We start from the raw sequence: 15,978 nt of genomic DNA, 5'->3' as shown, positions 1-15,978 counted from the left end.
CCAACCCTTCACTTGTCTTGGCTATTTAGATTGTAAGGTCTTTGGGAAAGAGATGGCTGGAAGTTGAAGCTAGACATATTCAGACTGGAAATAAAGTTGTAAATATTTAACAGTGAGCGGATTAACCTCTGGAGCCATTTCCCAAGGGTTGTCGTGGATTCTCCATCACTGACCATTTTAAAATCTAGACTGGATGTTTTTCTAAAAGCTCTGCCCTGGGAATTATTTTGGGGAAGTTCTGTGGCCTGTGTTATACAGGAGGTTAGACTAGATGATCACAATGGTCACTTCTGGTCTTGGAACCTATCCCACTATTACTGTCTCCTACTATGGGTTTGCCAATCACTCAGCACAGTGGGGTCCAATCTGACACGAGGCCTCCTGTGGCTACTGTCATACAAATAATAATAAGAGCAGTTGGCTAGTAAATTCACCCAATCCTGCTCTCCTTGTTCACCCAAAGGTTCCCACTGAAGCCAACAGGGGGCTTTGAAGGGATGGAGAAAGTCAGCTTGGCCTCATCATTTGGCACCCTATTTTAATACTTCAGAAGACACATTCACATGACTTAACTTTGTGAGCAAAGATTCAGACTGGCTCCGTTCAATAATCATCATTGCACGATACTGCGTTTGCTGTGCAGGGGAAGCAACGGCTGCTAGTCCAGTACTGAACATGTCCTATCAGACCATTTAATCAGCTATGGTTGTGACCGATGCAGCATAAACATCTCCGTGGAAACTGCTGGAATGTGGAGAGTGGGAAGGAGGCGCTGAGATGCCGGAGGCAGAGAGCTTTATTTGCTCTGGGCTCTCTCGTTATTGCATATAAAAGGCTTACAGGGACTGACATACTAAAGTAGAGGAGAAGGTGGTGAGAGACAAGTGGAGCTGCTGTTGCAGAGACCAGCACTAGCCATGGGAAGAGCTGCCCAGAAAACCCTCCTCTCTTTACTGTGTCTAGCAGCAGCGGTTTGTCAGGCTCAGGACACCTGCCCAGGTGAGTGAAAGACAATCCTGTTCCCAACAGCGTTTCATACCGTGGTTCTTGCCAACCTGTTCAGGAATGTTTGTTGTCCTACATTTCTAGAAAGTGCTTTGCCTGCTCATGGTTTTTAAATAATAAAAAGAACAGCTTCTTTGTACAAAATTCCTTTGTAGAAATTACTCTATATTGCAGAAGTGCCCATCACAGACTAGAGGTGTTCAAAAAAAGGACACAGTTTTTGCAGATAATGTTGTGAAATTGTTGTCTCTTTTCTTCAAAATTTGACTTGACCTCCTCTCCCTCATGCTCATTTACTGTCTTCTAACCTCTCTATGCTGCTGCTGGAATCTCTCCGTCTAAAGCTCCCATCTCCTTTGCATATTGGGGCCAAAGCATTTCCAATCTGGCGACTGACCGACCCACACAGGCAGATGATCTAAATTCTGGAAAATAAAATCTCCATCTTCAAAGCTCAGAGTGAGCCTATGATTTCAGATCCCTCTGCTTTTTAAAATTCACGTTCACCAAATTAAGATGATTATTTGTAAAATTGCAACTGTTGTGTATCTATCACCGCAAATCCACTATACAACTCTTTCCACGTCAGCACATTCATTTCTGCGCTTTGGGTTGAGAATCCAGCAGCATTTGAAGGTTTATTTTAGTATTATTTCAGAGCAGTATTTCTTTTCACATTTCCGTTACTTACATTCATGATCATTTTAAAATAATTTGCTATGTACAATTTCTACCCAAAAAGTTCCAAATTGGGAGGAAGAGTTCCTATATCACAGGAAATATAAACCATATCCCCATTTTGTTTACCTCAAAAATTTCCACATCAATAGAGCTCAATGGAATTGACAGGTGTGTCCCTATTTTTCTGCACTGATGTCCCTATTAATCATTTTAAATCTCACAATGTGTATAATATAGAGAGGGGAACATATTTAATTCTTTAAAATGTATTACCAGTGCTTCTAAGAGCAACTGTTTTTTAAATTATTTTACTTTTGGACAATTTCTTCACTGAATGGCAGCTATTTGTTTTTCCTCTGCATTTCATTTCACAATGAGAACCGACTAGTCAGTGTCACTTTTGTTTCTCTGTAGTTAATTTTGTTAAGTGATTCTCATGAACTGACACAAGCTGCAATGGTGGGGTTGCAAACACTGCAGAGGGATGTGTACATCAAAATGAACTCTGAAGTGATGTATTTTAAATACAAAAATTTAATTCACTTCTTTTTAACTTTTGTTTTCACTATAACTTACAACAAATTCTAATAGTAATAACCCCCAACTTTTCATATTAGGGCATTGTCTACATAAAACCGAAAAAAAGGTTGGATATCATTGCTAATAGAGAAAAGAAAATGCAGGAACTATCTAGGCTCTCATTTGCTGGGTTTATCCCTCCAGATTTCTGCAAAATGTTTCCAATCCTGAGAACCTAACAATCATTGTTTATGGATCATTTCTTTCCCCAGTGGTGAGGGTAGTGGGTCTCAACAGTACCGAGAAACTCATTATTCTCCAAGGCTGCCCTGGAATTCCGGGTGCTGTAGGGCCCAGAGGAGACCAAGGAACTGCAGGAAATACAGGTACTGAATGAGAATCTGCCATGGATGGGAATTACTTTTGTAATATGCTCAGACTTTGGAGATTCCCCTCGATCCTGATATGAGGAAACTCTGCCCAACTCAGATGGCAAATCCCCTATGTCCAGTGGTGAGGGATTAGAGTTTCAAGCTCTGAAATATGGTCCATTCCCTTTGGGGTATCAGATTGGCAACCAAGTCCTCTGGTGTTTTCCCCATCTCTCTCACTGGCTCGCTGTGTGACCTTAGCGATCAGGGACTCAGGGAACCAGATGCAGATACATTATTTGAATTTCGACACTGATGGGTTATTGTAAATCCAGGTTGGGGTGGTGGGTGTGGATTATGTACTCAGTATTTACAATACCTTGAAAAATATACAGTCAGTTTTCTGTGTTTTCAGGACAACGGGGACCTCCGGGGATCCCTGGAAAGGTGGGGAAAAGTGGCCGAAAAGGTAAAGTAACAAAGGGCAGAGAACTGTGTTTTCCTATTAGGTGACCTAAGAACAGGAAATTTGTTTTTAATCAAATATCAATTACAGCTAGTTATACAACACCAATTCCTATAATATCTGGGCTCCAAAACTACCATAACTTCCCTTCACTCTATATTTGACAAGAAAGGGTTTACTATTGCAACAGAACTTCAGTTCTGATCCACTGTCAAGATCTCGATATCTCTGATCAGTCTTTCCTATCTTATTTTTTGTTCAATCAGGACAAAGAGGTGCTGGGGGCCCCCCTGGACTGAAAGGTGAGAGACCTCAGATGATTCTTCTCACTGCAGAGCAGGGCACTTTATGGTGCTATTCACGGTGATAGAGGAATTGGGAGCTACAATCCCTCCACCCCATTTCATTGTACAATTTTTCCTTCCAGCTTCTTGCGAAACAGAAGATGAAATGAAATTGGTTGCGGTTGAACAAGAAGTGTCCCCTTTTTGTTCTTGTTTAATAGCCAAATGACAAAACGAAGTGTTTGAACATTTCAAAAATGTTGAAACAAAACTTTAGGAGTATGTGGAAAAATCTTCTACTTGGCTGAATGTATTTAACAAATGTGACCCAAATTCATTACCTGTTTGAGAGCCGAAACTGCATTTTTCGGTGAATAAACTATTAACTGGAAAATTTTCACCCAGCTCTAATTATAATGTCTGATATGTCACAAGGTCCTATGCAGTCACAATAGGTCCCAACTGCAGTATAGACATAGCGTAAGGGTGAAATTCAGCCAATGCAGAAGACAAGATAAGATAAATGCAGTACTGCCAACCCCAAATCTCTGAAAATCTTTAGTCAGGTTCATCAAAAATCAGGAGATTGGTTTTAGAATCATGAGATTATGTAAAAATAATAGATGTGGTGTTCTTTTTATTGCCTTCTGCTTTTTGAACCTTTAGGGTGCACCGGGGTCACATTTTGAAGCTTTCTCCAAAGCCTCAAGGGGTAGAAACTTACTTTTTCTTTAAGACTGAAGGCTGAAATCATGTCATATCCATTTGACCCCAGGAGCTTGGGCTTTAAGGAAAACAATAGTTATCATGAGACTCATGATAAAATCATGAGTGTTGGCAACATTGTCAATGCATCACTTAAGTCCCACAAAACGCCAACTTTAACAGATTGTGCAGAGTGTAGGTGGTGCATAGGCCTTGAACTAGTCCCCTACATAATTAAACCCAAGCAATTGCTGTAGTGAGATCTTGAATTATGTAGGTGATCTCTAGGCAAAACAAGGATTTTATTCTGAGTTCTTATTTTAGGAGGTAAAGGAGACCTGGGAGACCCTGGACCCCCTGGAACACCTGGTGAGACCCTTTGCACTCTCCTTTCTACTGAGCACATCCTTTCAGTTTTATTTCTGCAGCACTAACAATTAAGTGGCTTAAGAAGCTTGCTTCTTGAATAGTTACCGTGTCCACAATATCAAGCTCACTGATCCTCCTGTAAGATTTGGGCTCTACAAAGAGAGAAATAGCCCTGCCTACAAAAACAGGTGGCCGTCTATGTGTTGTGATGTCCGGAACAATGCTAGCCAGATGACCTTTGGTATTAGAGAGAACAGCTGAAATGTAAGTGAAATCTGTAGATCTGGATTTGTATCCTAGAAAAGGTTACTTTCTCCTACCTCTCTTTATATTTCCAACATGCTGGGAGTGTGGAGTATGAATCACAGAACAATGGATCTTGTTTAAATGTCCGGTTAAAGGAATGACCCTTTTTCTACCAGTACTTTATTTAACTGATATTCTCCCATTGTCACTTGGAATTTTTTTCTTTTTAAATTGAGTCAAATTTCACAGCTAGTGTAAGCATATGCAACTCCCCTGACTTTGTGGGCATTGCTCCTGTGTACTGACCAGCAATTAATTTAGTCTATTAAGGACCAATTCTTAGCCCTGCAAGTAGGCGCCTCATGAGAGGGTTACAAAATAGTGTTGGCTACATAATGAGAGCAGTCTTGATGGTTGAGGCTGGAAGGCTCAGATCAGAGATGTGTGTGAATCCATTAGCACTTGGATTTTCACAGTTAAAAACCTGTCTAGAGCATTTTCAAGATAACTAGTACTTTGCTGTCCCAGCTGTCACTGTTGGCCAATTACATAATTTAAAAGACAGTAGAACATTTTCTGATTCCATTTCACTTTCTATTGTGTTTCTTTTCATGACTAGGAGAGGAAGTGCTTGAGAAAATGCAGTGTACGAAAGGTGAGAGTTTCTTATGACCACTAAATGTCATCTCATTCTATCCAGAGAACCAAACATGAAAACCCATTAGAAGTAGACAAATTACAAAAAAAATACATCTGTAATTTACCCGATTTGCTGTTCTCAAACTATCGGCAAAGATACTTTAATCTTTTAAAATGAAGGTGTTTAGGTGGTCAGTGAATCTTCTGTGGAAATACATTTCAGCCGATGGGTTCACTTGCAAACTGTTTGATGTGAGTATTCCTGTGAGTATCTGATATTCTTTTGGGGTGAGTGCTCACCCAAGTCACATAATGACTGGAAGCCCTTCTGACTCACAGACAGATTTCAAAATGGCTGCATGGGCACTTCCAGTACAAATCTTTGTGCACGTTTCAGTTTCCATGAGTTTCCAAGATGCTTTGAGCCAATCCTCTGTTCAGGTTGAACTGGTCTCACACAGAACACAGGGGGTTGGGCAGGTGGTTGTGTCTTTTCCTCTTGCAAACAAACTTCATACAACCACACTGGCACATTGGAGTATAAATTATTTGGTTTGCTAACTACAGAGAGCATGAAAAGCCTAGATAGGTACATACGCTGCTGCTCAGGTAGGTTTCCAAAGATAGAACACAGAGGGACCACAAACTATATAAAGGGATACTACCCAATTCCCATATGCTGTAATGTGGAGGAGAGAAGATGACTCAAAGATTCTCTTCCAGTTACCTGATTCTGCAGTTGATCTGGCCCTCGGTGCAACATAAAGTAGCCCATGAATCCCTGCTCCAAGGAGAGTTAATACAATCAGTTTACATATTTCAATTCCTCTTTTGACCAGGAGCAAAGAACTGCAAGGAGCTGTTAGCCAGAGGCAACATCCTGAGTGACTGGTACACCATCTACCCCCGTGACTGTAACGCCATGACCGTGCTGTGTGACATGGACACAGATGGTGGAGGATGGATTGTAAGAACAGAGCATAATGAAACTCATTGGATATTTTTTCTTGAACAACAAGAATGGGAGGTGGCACTTACCCAGTGGGTTGTAGCTAGTAGAAAAGCATGAAGACGGAAACTCTGAAGCTGTCATGGTTAGCTGAACAAAAACACAGACACTTCCTGAGCCCATAGTCACCGGGTCTGTGGGTGCTCCGGCGCTGGAGCACCCACAGTGAATAATTGGTGGGTGCTCAGCACCCACCAGCAGCTCCCCGCCCAGCTTGCCTCTGCTCTGCCTCCGCCTCCTCCCCTGAGCACGCCACGTGCCCGCTTGTTCCCCCAACTTGCAGCACTTGCGCCGCGAAACAGCTGTTTTGCGTGGCTGGGAGGGAGGGGGGAGTAGGGAGAACGCGGCGCACTCGGGGAAGAGGCGGCGTAAGGGCGGGGATTTGGGGAAGGGGTCCAATAGGGGCAGGGAGGGAGCGGAGTTGGGGCGGGAACTTTGGGGAAGGGGTTGGAATGGGTGCGGGCAGGGGCAGGGAAAGGGTGGGGACAGGGCAGGCTGGGGGGCGGGAGGGCATGAGCACCCACCAGCGCCGGGGAAAGTTGACACCTATGAGCCCTTCTAATCCTACTAATCCTTGGTTGTGGAGATAACTTGGTTGTGAACACAATGGGTTTAATGAGGGGAACCCGGAGCTTTAGAATCTACAAGACCCGGTCAGAGGGGACATTTGTCACTGGTCTGACAGTTAACCAGGTTTCCCTTCTCCTGGCTATTCTCTGCCCGGCCCTCACAGCCTCCTCAATAGCTGCCCAGACTCTGGAACCAGAATTCCACCTTGGTCAAAGTCCTGGTGCATCAGCTACTCTGTCGCTCAGGCAGCCCCTGAGTATGAGAGGAGAGAGCGTTCTAGGGAGCTGAGGAGATGAAGGGTTTGAACCCTGTATGTACATCACATTTAAACCTTCCAATTTATCATTGTGCTTATTTATATCCCAGTCGTGCCTAGAGAATCTGATGAAGATCAGGGTCCCATTGCGCTGGGTGCTGAACACACCCACTGAGAGACAGCCCCTGTCCTTTACAGCTCCCACTCTCCATAGACAAGGCAGACAAAGGGCCGCACAGAAAGCAGAGGGGATGTGACTTGCCCAAGTGGCAGAACTGGGTATAGAACCCAGGCCTCCTGATTGCCAGTCCAGTGCGGTAGATTTTGAACCATGTGATCCTTTAACCTAGTGCTGTTGCTGCCAAGATTTAATAGGATCCTGTGGGACGAGCCTCCATCTGCGATAGTCACCTGAGGCTGAAATAGATCTGACCACGTTAAATCTCATCCACTGATTTATAGACTCAGAGTTTCTGGTCTCCTGCTCTACGTAGGATGGAAATCAATGTGGGATTTCCCAGCTAAGAACCTCCTGTTTCCCTGCAGGTGTTCCAGAGACGGGTGGATGGCTCCATGGATTTCTTACGTGACTGGAATTCATACAAGAGAGGTTTCGGCAGCCGGCTCTCAGAATTCTGGCTGGGGAATGACAATATCCACCTGCTAACATCCCTTGGTAAAGACATCACTGATGCATTCTTTTCCTTACAGCAACCTTCTCCACCAAGCGTTGTTCCCACACTTTAGCTATGGATACAGGGTATAGAGTTGTACCATCAGTAGAGGTAACACTTCAGCTCCAGACACCCCTTCCTCTTCCTGTTCCTTACAGCCCAGTCCTGCCACACAAAGCTATTGAAACCAATAATGTTGTGGTAGCTGGGCTGGCTCCAGTCATGATTCATGGAGCAGCATTTGGTCCTCTGGTGGTTCGCCCACAGTACAGCAATAAGGGATGCTACAGCCTGGATGAGGTCATAGATTCTGAACTACCGTAGCAAAGCATAACACAGAGCAGGTTTTTAATAGGGAGGTTAGATTGGTGGATGGAAATTGAATTGATAAAGGGCGATATGAAGATATTGGCTTGATGAGAGAATCAGTGGGTGAGATTCTATGATGTGTGTGATGCAGGCAATTCAAACTAGATGATCATAATGATCCCAAGATAATGGAGCCTGATTCGTGTTTGGGGCCTCTAGAGACTCCTGCAATAAAAACAAACATTAATAGTAATAAACGCTAATGGAAGGTGCTGAACATTTTGCTTTCAAATTGTTTTCTAAAGGAGCCAACGAGCTTCGCGTCGATCTCAGAGATTTTGACACCAACTATCAATTTGCTACCTTCAGATCATTCAAAATTGCAGGGGAGACCGAGAAATACAAGCTGATCCTTGGAGCCTTTGTTACTGGCACTGCAGGTAGGTTCTGAGCTCGTCCTTTCCCCTTCGTGGCAGATGGAAAAAATGGAACGCAAAAGTGATGCAGAGTATTCTATGGCAGAAGGAAAAGGCGAGGTAATCTGTGGGAGTGATGTCTGTCAGGAAACATCAGTTATTCTCCTGCTGAACTATTAAAGGAGAAACACAAGGTTTAGTGACAACAAAACATATAGTATAATATGGATATCCTGCCTAGTGAAGGACTGAAAGCAGAATAATGAATATATATGGAGAAATATCACATAGAGCTGGAAGGGACTTTCAAGGTCAGCAAGTCCAGTCCCCTGCCTTCACTAGCAAGACCAAGTACTCTCCCTGACAGATTTTTTTTCTTCCCCAGATCCTTAAATGGCCCCTTCAAGGATTGAACTCATAACCCTGAGGAGGAGGATAGGAGGGCAATGTTCAAACCACTGAGCTATCCCTAGGCACAGCCAGTGTTGGTTGCTTTCCTAAATTAGATCTTAATGCCCCATACAACTATCTGAATTAAACTAAGTAGGCACACCAGGATTGGTACAAGTCATTGGGTGGTTAGATATTCCCCATTTTATGCTAACTATGCATCCGGACCCCCGCATAACAGAGACAGAAATATGTTGTGCCATGCAGAGTCTTCTACACATCACTGCAGGATTGCTTAGGCACACCCACAAGCCAACTAGGGAGAAGGGCTTTTAACTAGGTTTAAAAGGGGCAGGGGACAAAAGCCAACAGCTAAGCATAAAAAAGGGCCACCTTAACCGAGGGCCAGATTTTTTTGGGGAGGGGACATGAAGGATCAGAGGAGGAAGAAGAGAGTAACCAGTAGAGGCATATACTCAAAATCTCAGATACCTCTACATAAATGCAAGGCAGATGGGGAATAAACAGGAAGAACTGGAAGGATTAGTACAATAGTAAATTTAGTACTTAAGTGGCATCACAGAAACTTGTGAAGGTGGATATCCTACCTTGTGCTGGTTGCTTTTCTACACTAGACTTTAATGCCCCATAGAAATATCTGAATTAAACTAAGTAGGCACATCAAGTCACTGGGGGGGTAGATATGCCCCATTTCATGCAAACTATGCATCTGGACTTCCGGATACCAGAGACAGGAATATTCTGTGGCATGCAGAGCCTGCTACACATCACTGCAGGATTGCTTAGGCACACCCACAAGGCAAGTAGGGAGAAGGGCTTTTAACTAGATTTAAAAGTGCAGGTGACAAAAGCCAATAGCTAAGCATAAAAAAGGGCCACCTTAACAGAGGGCTAGATTTGTGGGGGGCATGTAGGGTCAGAGGAGGAAGAAGTGGGAAATCAGATAAGGAATCTGCTCAATATCTCAGATACCTGTATGTAAATTGCAGGTGGATGGGGAATAAACAGGAAGAACTGGAAGGATTAGTATAATAGTAGAATTACTACTTAAGTGGCATCACAGAAACTGGGTGGGATAAGTCTCATTACTGGAATATTGGTATAGTGGGGTATAGTTTGTTTAGGAGGGACAGGCAGGATAAAAAGGGAGGAGGAGCTGAATTATACAGCAAGAATATATACACGTGTTCTCTGCTCCAGGAGGAGGCAAGAAGCAGACCAATTGATAGTCTCTGGGTAAAGAGAAAAAGGGTAAAAAAAGAAGTGACCTCTTGGTACGGGTGTATTATGGTAATGGGGGAGTTTAACTTCCGAGATGTTTGTTAGAAAAGTAATACAGAAAAACACAAAATTTCTGATAAGTCCTTGGAATGTATTGGGGACACCATTTTGTGGAGGAAGTAACCAGGGGGACCAGCCATTTTAGACTTAATTCTGACCAACAAGGAGGAATTGGGACCAAATCTGAAGGCGGAAGAAAATTTGGGTGAAAGTGATCATGACATCACAGATTTCTTTATTCTAAGAAAGGAAGGAGTAAAAGCAATAGAAGGACAATGGTCTTCAAAATAGCAGACTTTAACAAATTCGGAGAACTGATAGGTTAGGTCCTACGGGAAGACAATCTGGGGAAAATGGAGTTCAGGAAAAAGAGGTTCTTTAAATATATTAGCAGCAAGAGAAATTAAAAAAAGTGTAATTCCTCTACTTAGCAGGAATAGAGAGCTAATAACTGATGACATCAAGAAGGCTCAGGTGTTTCGTGGCTAGTGTGCTTCAGTCTTCACTAAAAAGGTTACTGGTGATGACACACTCAACACACTATTAACAATAAGGGGGAAGGAATGAAAGCTCAAATAGGAGGGAAAAGGTTAAAGACTATTTAGATAAGTTAAATGTATTCAAGTCAGCAGGGCCTGATGAAACTTATACTAAGGGAATTAAAGAGCTAGCTGAAATAATCTCAGAATCATTAATAATTATCCGGAGAACTCTTGGATGGGAGAGGTCCCAGAAGACTGGAGAAGGGCAAACATAGCACCTATCTTTAAAAAGGGGAACAAATAGGGCCTGGGGAACTGTAGACCAGTCAGCCTTAATTTGATAGCTGTAAAGATACTCAAACAAATTATTAAAAATGAATTTCTAAGCACCTGCTGGAAATTAGGATTAATTAGCAATAACCACCATGGATTTCTTATGAACACATGTCAAACCAACCTAATTCCCTTCCTGACAAGGTTATAGGCTTAGTGGATAAGGGGGAAGCAGTAGATGTGACATATTTTGATTTTAGTAACACTTTTGACAAAATCCCACATGGCATTCTCAATAAGCAAACTAGGGAAATGCAGTCTGGATGAAATTACCATAAAATGGGTGCATAACTGGTTGAAAGGTGCTCAAAGAGTAGTTATCAATGGTATGCTGTCAAACTGGGAGCGTGTATCTAATGGGGTTCTGCAGGGGTCAGTCCTGGGTCCGGTAGTAGTCAATATTTTCATTAATTAGTTGGATAATTGAGTGGAGCATATGCTTATAAAATCTGCAGATGGCACCAAGCTGGGAGGGGTTGTGAGCACTTTGGAGGACAGGATTAGAATGCACAATGACCTTGGCAAATTGGAGAATTGGTCTGAATTCAACAAGATGAAATTCAGTAAAGACAAGTGCAAAGTGATTCACTTAGGAAGGACAAATCAAATGCACATCTCCAGAATGGAGAATAACTGGCTTGGTGGTAGTACTGCTGAAAAAGAACTGGGTTAGAGCGGATTGCAAATTGAATATGAGTCAACAATGTGATGCAGTTGCACAAAAAGCTAATATCATTCTGGGTGTGTTTACAAGACTGTGGCATGTAAGAAACAGTAGGTAATTGTCCTGCTCTACTCAGCACTGGTGAGGCCTCAGTCAGAGAACAGTGTCCAATTCCGGGCACCACACTTTAGGAAAGATGTGGACAAACTGAAGAGAGTTCTGAGGAGAGCAAGAAAAATGATAAAAGGTTTAGAAAACTTGACCTATGAGGAAAAGTTAAAAAAATGGTGAGGTGTAGTCTTGAGAAAAGAAGACTGAGGGGGGAAATCTGGTAATAGTCTTCAAATATGTTAAGGGCTGTTATAAAGAGGACTGTGATCAATTGTTCTCTATGTCCTCTGAAAGTAGGACAAGAAGTTATGGACTTAATCTGCAGTAAGGAGATCTAAATTAGAATTAGAATTAAATTTCTAAGTATAAGGGTAGTTAAGCTCTGGAATAGGCTTCTAACAGAGGTTCTGAAATCTGCATCACTGGAAGTTTTTAAGAACAGGTTGGGGAAACACCTGGCAGGAACAGTCTAGATTTACTTGGTACTTCCTCGGCCCAGGGGGTAGGACTTAATGACTTCTCAAGGTCTCTTCCAGCCTGACATTTCTATGATTCTGTGATTCTATGATCCTGAATCCTCAGCAGGCTCCCGGCTAAGCTGTTAGTGTTAGGAGCACAGTGGGCTCACATTATACCACCACAATGGTGCAAACTGACTTCAGGACACCGAATGACTGAGCACATTGATTGCAATGAGTTACTCTGGATCTATAGTGGTATAACTAAGATCAACATATGGCCTGGTGAAAAATGTTCCTCACTGGAAGTAGAACTGCAGTCTCTCTTCTGCACCCGAGGGAGAGTTCTGCTGCATGGTGAAGGGAGAACTGAACTATAAAATGTAAAAAATAAGAGATTATCTCACCCACCTTGTCTCTGTAAAAACATGTAATAAATAAACCCAATTGTTTCTACAGGGGATTCCTTAACTGAACACAACGGTATGATGTTTACAACCCAAGACCGTGACAACGACTTGTCTATAACTAACTGTGCTATAGCCTTTAAAGGGGCCTGGTGGTACAGGGATTGTCATATGTCCAACCTGAATGGATTATACCTGAGTGGAGCCCATGAAAGCTATGGTGCTGGGGTGAGTTGGGCTTCAGGCAAAGGGCACATGTACTCCTACAGGTGGTCTGAGATGAAAATTCGGCCTGTGTAACCAATCCGAGAGGCAGTTATAATAATTATACTTAGCTCTTACATAGCATTATAGGCCTGGCATAATGAACATTTATCTGGAGCTGACAATAAAGATCTTTTCTTTATGCACCAGTCACTAGGGGGCAGACATCGTCATACACACTTACCCAGCGCAGTGCAATGCACTAGGACTAGAGCTAGTAAAAAAAGATTAAAATAGTTTTGGGGGCGGGGAGGAAATGGAATTTCTAAGTTGTTTTCATTGCAGTGGGTTCTAAATTAACCCATTTTTGCTTTTGTGTTTTTAAATATTTTTGCAGATTTTTTTTCATTCCTCTCCCTGATATCAGACACTGTTATTTTATTTTATTTTATCATTTAAAAAAAACCTGGCTTTCTGTAAAGAAAAAAATGTGGTCGTTAGCCTGAGAACATTTTCGAAAAGAATTGCTGAAAACATTAAAAAACATGATTTTTTCCCCTGCCAAATAAAACATTACAACCACATCAATGATATTTCATGAAAATTTTCATGTTTTTTAAAAAGTGTTTGTCCACAGAAAAACTCATAGTTTGGAAAATGTCAGCCAGCGCTGTCTAGGTTATGTCTCCTCTCCTGCCTGGCTCTGCTGTCGCTTGATTCCATTCCCAGAAGTACCACGACAGCTCCTACCGCTGCCGTGCAATTCTTCCCGTGGTGTTAGTGACTCATTACCCTCAGATGCTGCCTCTGCCGCTGGAGAACCTTCCCCTCTGTCAATAAAGCAAAGGCTGCTCAATGATTTCCACGTCTCAGATTTGTTTGTACACACAATAGCATTAAAGCCGAAATGTGTCTGGCCCTGTGTTGTGAACACTGTGGGCAGAGTGCACCCTGGGCAGCTGGGGACATTATTTATCTGGCTCCCCTGGGGAGTACAAGAGAGGGGCGCTACCTCTGCCAGCAGCGTGGTGGCTGCCGAAGGGGCATGTCTAAATAGGGTGATGGTGCAAACAGAAGAGCACAGAGACGATCTCAGGCTAAACCTGCACTAGAAAGTCCCATCGCCCAGCCCATGCCTGCTCGTGCCTTGTGAGGCAGAACAGGCCACAATCTCCCCTTTCCCCACCTGGTCTGTGCTGTGAGGTGAGCATCAGGAGCGGCTGCTCTCTTCCCACCGGGCTGCGTAAGGGGAGGGCAAAGTGACCTGGATGCAGGGAGCCCTGACTTCGCTCCTCGCTCCCCTCCAGCCCCCAAGGGGTGCTCGGAGGAGCAGCGTTCAAAGGGGGGAAGCGAGCAGCAATGCCAGCTGCTCCATGCATCCAGGTCAGTTTCCCCATGTGGGTGCAGGTGTTAGGGGCGCAAGGGTTAAGGGTGCAAAGGGGGATGGGGAGCCTGGGAGCCCATAGGGGCCAGGGGCACCAAAATGCACGTTCGTCCAGGGTGCCATTTTCCCTAAGGCCAGCCCTGGGTGCCGGTTTTTATTGTGGACCCCGTATGCACCACAAGTCCCACAGTCTCACTTCCCTCACCCACCCCCACTCATCCCTGCCTCTGCACCTCCTGCTCTGCTCCACTGTCCATCCCGACACCCCCACCCAGTTCCAGGCCTGCACCAGCAAGAGCCATCACCACTGCTCCTGCCAAAGCCAGACCTGCTGCCGCGGGAGTCAGAGCTTCTAGGAGGCAGCCGGAGGGGAGGGAAGGGGATGGGGGGGGCTTCAAACCAAAATGGAGGCTCTGCCATTAGCGGTCCCACTCGTCTGACTTCACTGCGGAGCAGGGGCGTAGCCACACATGGGCCTAGATGGCTACTGCTGAGGAGTGGGGTCGGGACGCGGGGACTTGTCCCACTCCGCCTGCCCGACCGGTGCTCCTGCCGGGGAGTGGGGTCGGGGCATAGGGGCTTGCTCTGCTCTGCTCGCCTGGTGCTCCTGCTGGCGAGCGGGTGGCCGGCAGCAGTAGAGGAGATCTTTAAAAAAGGTAGTCCCGTCACCTGGGGCAGCCGGGCCCAGCGTGGGGCGGTAGGACCTGGAAGGGAGCCGGGAGCGTTGGAGAGCAGCGTCTCCTCCCGGAGCTGGGTGCACGCCCAGGCCCCAGGGAGCCCCTGGCCATGCCGGCTGCAGGGTTGGGGGGATGCGGGCCCCCCATCCCTCCTGCCCTCCCAGCCCCCCTGGAATTACCTGCCCACCCAAATATCCCATGCTGGCTACGCCACTGCGGCAGAGCCACCCTTTTGGAGTCCCCCCTCCCTGCGCACGGCTCTTCCTCGGGGTTCCAGCAGGCCCCAAACAACAGCAGCGGCCTGCGCTGGGCATATGTTGTACGGCCAAGAAACCTTGAGCCTGCACCAGCTATTCATCTGCCCCGTCGTCTACCTTCTCCCGCTCGATTCCTACACCCCACCTTCACAAGTGCCCCACTCAGTCACCGCGGCAGGGGGCCCCTTCGCTGGCTCAGGGCTGATGCAATTGCATGGGTTGCAGGTGTCTAACCCCATCCCTGGCAGTCAGCCCCAATTCTTATAGGGCTCCCAGGCATAGATGACTCATGCTTCTCCCCCATAGTGGGGGGACACGATCTAAAGGGGAGGACACGTGAACCCATCCCCCGTGTCTCCTCTGCCCAGTGACCCCACCACCACCCTGCAGCCCAGCCCGGGTCCATCGCGTTCTCCCTGCCCCACGTTACCTGCAGGCAGGGGGGAGGCTCTGTCCTTCTTCCACTGCACCTCCCCTCCGGCATGGTTGGCCGCTCTCCCTGGCAGCCGGGCCCGGGTGGGGAGCGGGATGGAGCTGCTTCTTGCACCAGCTGAAGCCAGCTGCTTTGGGTTGTGCAGCACAGCAGCTACCTGAGAGAACCTGGCTGGGGAGGTGGTAGCAGAGGCGAGCCACCCCTCACCCAGGCCCGGCTGCCCCTCGGGCAGGCCAATCAGGGGTGGGGGGGCACTTGGCCCTGCATGCCCCCTGTCACCTCAGCCACCTGCCCTGCAATCCCATTGCAAAATGCCGCGGCATCTGAGCATGGCCAGCAAAGGCTGCTGCTAGTAGA

The 15,978-nt window shown here is 45.5% G+C and overlaps 1 protein-coding gene across 1 annotated transcript; it reads left to right on the top strand.

The window, feature by feature from the left end:
* The first annotated feature begins 917 nt into the window (after nt 1-917).
* LOC135891143 (ficolin-2-like) lies at nt 918-12,966 on the top strand. The gene is made up of 10 exons (XM_065418635.1): nt 918-999; nt 2,478-2,591; nt 2,992-3,045; nt 3,309-3,344; nt 4,356-4,400; nt 5,266-5,301; nt 6,125-6,252; nt 7,667-7,796; nt 8,409-8,543; nt 12,719-12,966. Exons 1-10 carry the CDS (start codon nt 918-920, stop codon nt 12,964-12,966), a joined length of 1,008 nt encoding a protein of 335 aa, XP_065274707.1.
* The last annotated feature ends 3,012 nt before the right edge of the window (nt 12,967-15,978 follow it).

Source organism: Emys orbicularis, chromosome 18, assembly GCF_028017835.1.
Source record: "Emys orbicularis isolate rEmyOrb1 chromosome 18, rEmyOrb1.hap1, whole genome shotgun sequence".
In the NCBI taxonomy this organism is placed as follows: Eukaryota; Metazoa; Chordata; order Testudines; family Emydidae; genus Emys; species Emys orbicularis.
This window is presented reverse-complemented; position numbering and strand designations above follow the sequence as displayed.